The sequence below is a fragment of the Stegastes partitus genome, unplaced genomic scaffold, assembly GCF_000690725.1.
Source record: "Stegastes partitus isolate 25-593 unplaced genomic scaffold, Stegastes_partitus-1.0.2 Scaffold407, whole genome shotgun sequence".
NCBI lineage: Eukaryota > Metazoa > Chordata > Actinopteri > Pomacentridae > Stegastes > Stegastes partitus.
In genome coordinates this window covers 157819-158855 of record NW_007578138.1, presented here as the reverse complement: position 1 = coordinate 158855, position 1037 = coordinate 157819, and the positions used below count along the sequence as shown (strand labels likewise).

The 1037-nt window shown below is 38.5% G+C and overlaps 1 protein-coding gene across 1 annotated transcript in view; it reads left to right on the top strand.

Moving 5' to 3' along the window:
• Positions 1-477: 477 nt before the first annotated feature.
• The window catches only part of cox16 (cytochrome c oxidase assembly factor COX16), a 7513-nt gene continuing 6953 nt past the window's right edge, over positions 478-1037 (top strand). Inside the window, exon 1 of the mRNA XM_008285531.1 lies at positions 478-632. Coding sequence (XP_008283753.1) covers positions 573-632 — 60 coding nt within the window. The 5' untranslated portion in view covers positions 478-572. The remainder of the gene's footprint in view (positions 633-1037) is intronic.

Genomic DNA, 1037 nt, shown 5'->3' with positions numbered 1-1037 from the left:
TATGTATAATAAAGCCTTTATTATATACATCTATGCCTGGAAGCTCTGTAGACTGCGCATGCTCACAAGGTACCGTGAAACGCACTAATCAGGCAAATTGAGTGGAAACACCTGCGGGGGTCGGCAGGTATGGATGAAGTGAGACCAGTAGCTGCAAATAAGGTAAGAAAATACTAAAATAATGAACTGTGTCGTCTGAAATTGTGAGCAATTGAGAAAATGCGCTGGTAAAACACGCAAAGAGCCGTAAAACTACGAAAATGCATAAAAGTTTACGAAATATCATGAAGAGAAATCTGCAATAACACGTGACTTTGACACAAAGCCTTCTAGTGACACTTGTGTAGTGAAGTCAGACTTTTTCATACACATCCAACAGCTTTTTTTTTTTTTAAGTTATTTTACTCGACATTTAAAAAATCGCTGGAGCGGATACGCACAGGAACCTTCATCGCGTCGTCGTAACTGTACGGACAGTTTAGCTGGTCGGACCCAACCAGGAAGCGCGTCCCGGCTTTGACCTGCTCGCTGTTTGCTATTATAAAATGGACCTGTAGCTGAAGACAGGAGTCATGTTTAATTTAAGGACCCTGCAGAGGAACAAAACAGTGAAATATGGAGTCCCTATGCTGGTAGGTAACTTTGCGTGTTGTGTTTTTTAACGTATTTACTAAAACGCTTTGCTAACACTTGCTAGCAAGTTAGCAGCTTCTCCTGTCAAACGTCAGAGCGATTTATTTTACAAGTTTACAGCTAATGTTAAAGCAAATTCTGTTTTCTAGAGCATTCTAATTATAGCAGGTATTTTTCTCTTTACTGTAGTTATTTTTTAATCTTGTTAAAAAGCACAATTTAGTTGATTCTGTCCTTTAATTTACTGAAACGTTTCCATATCTAACAGTAGTTGTGGGGTCTTAATTCCATATTGTACCACTCAGATCTGAACAGCTATGAACTAGGACTGAACTGTTAGCTGATTTCAAATCGAAATCACAATTTGAGAGCATGCAATTAGCTAATTACAAAGACTGAAACGT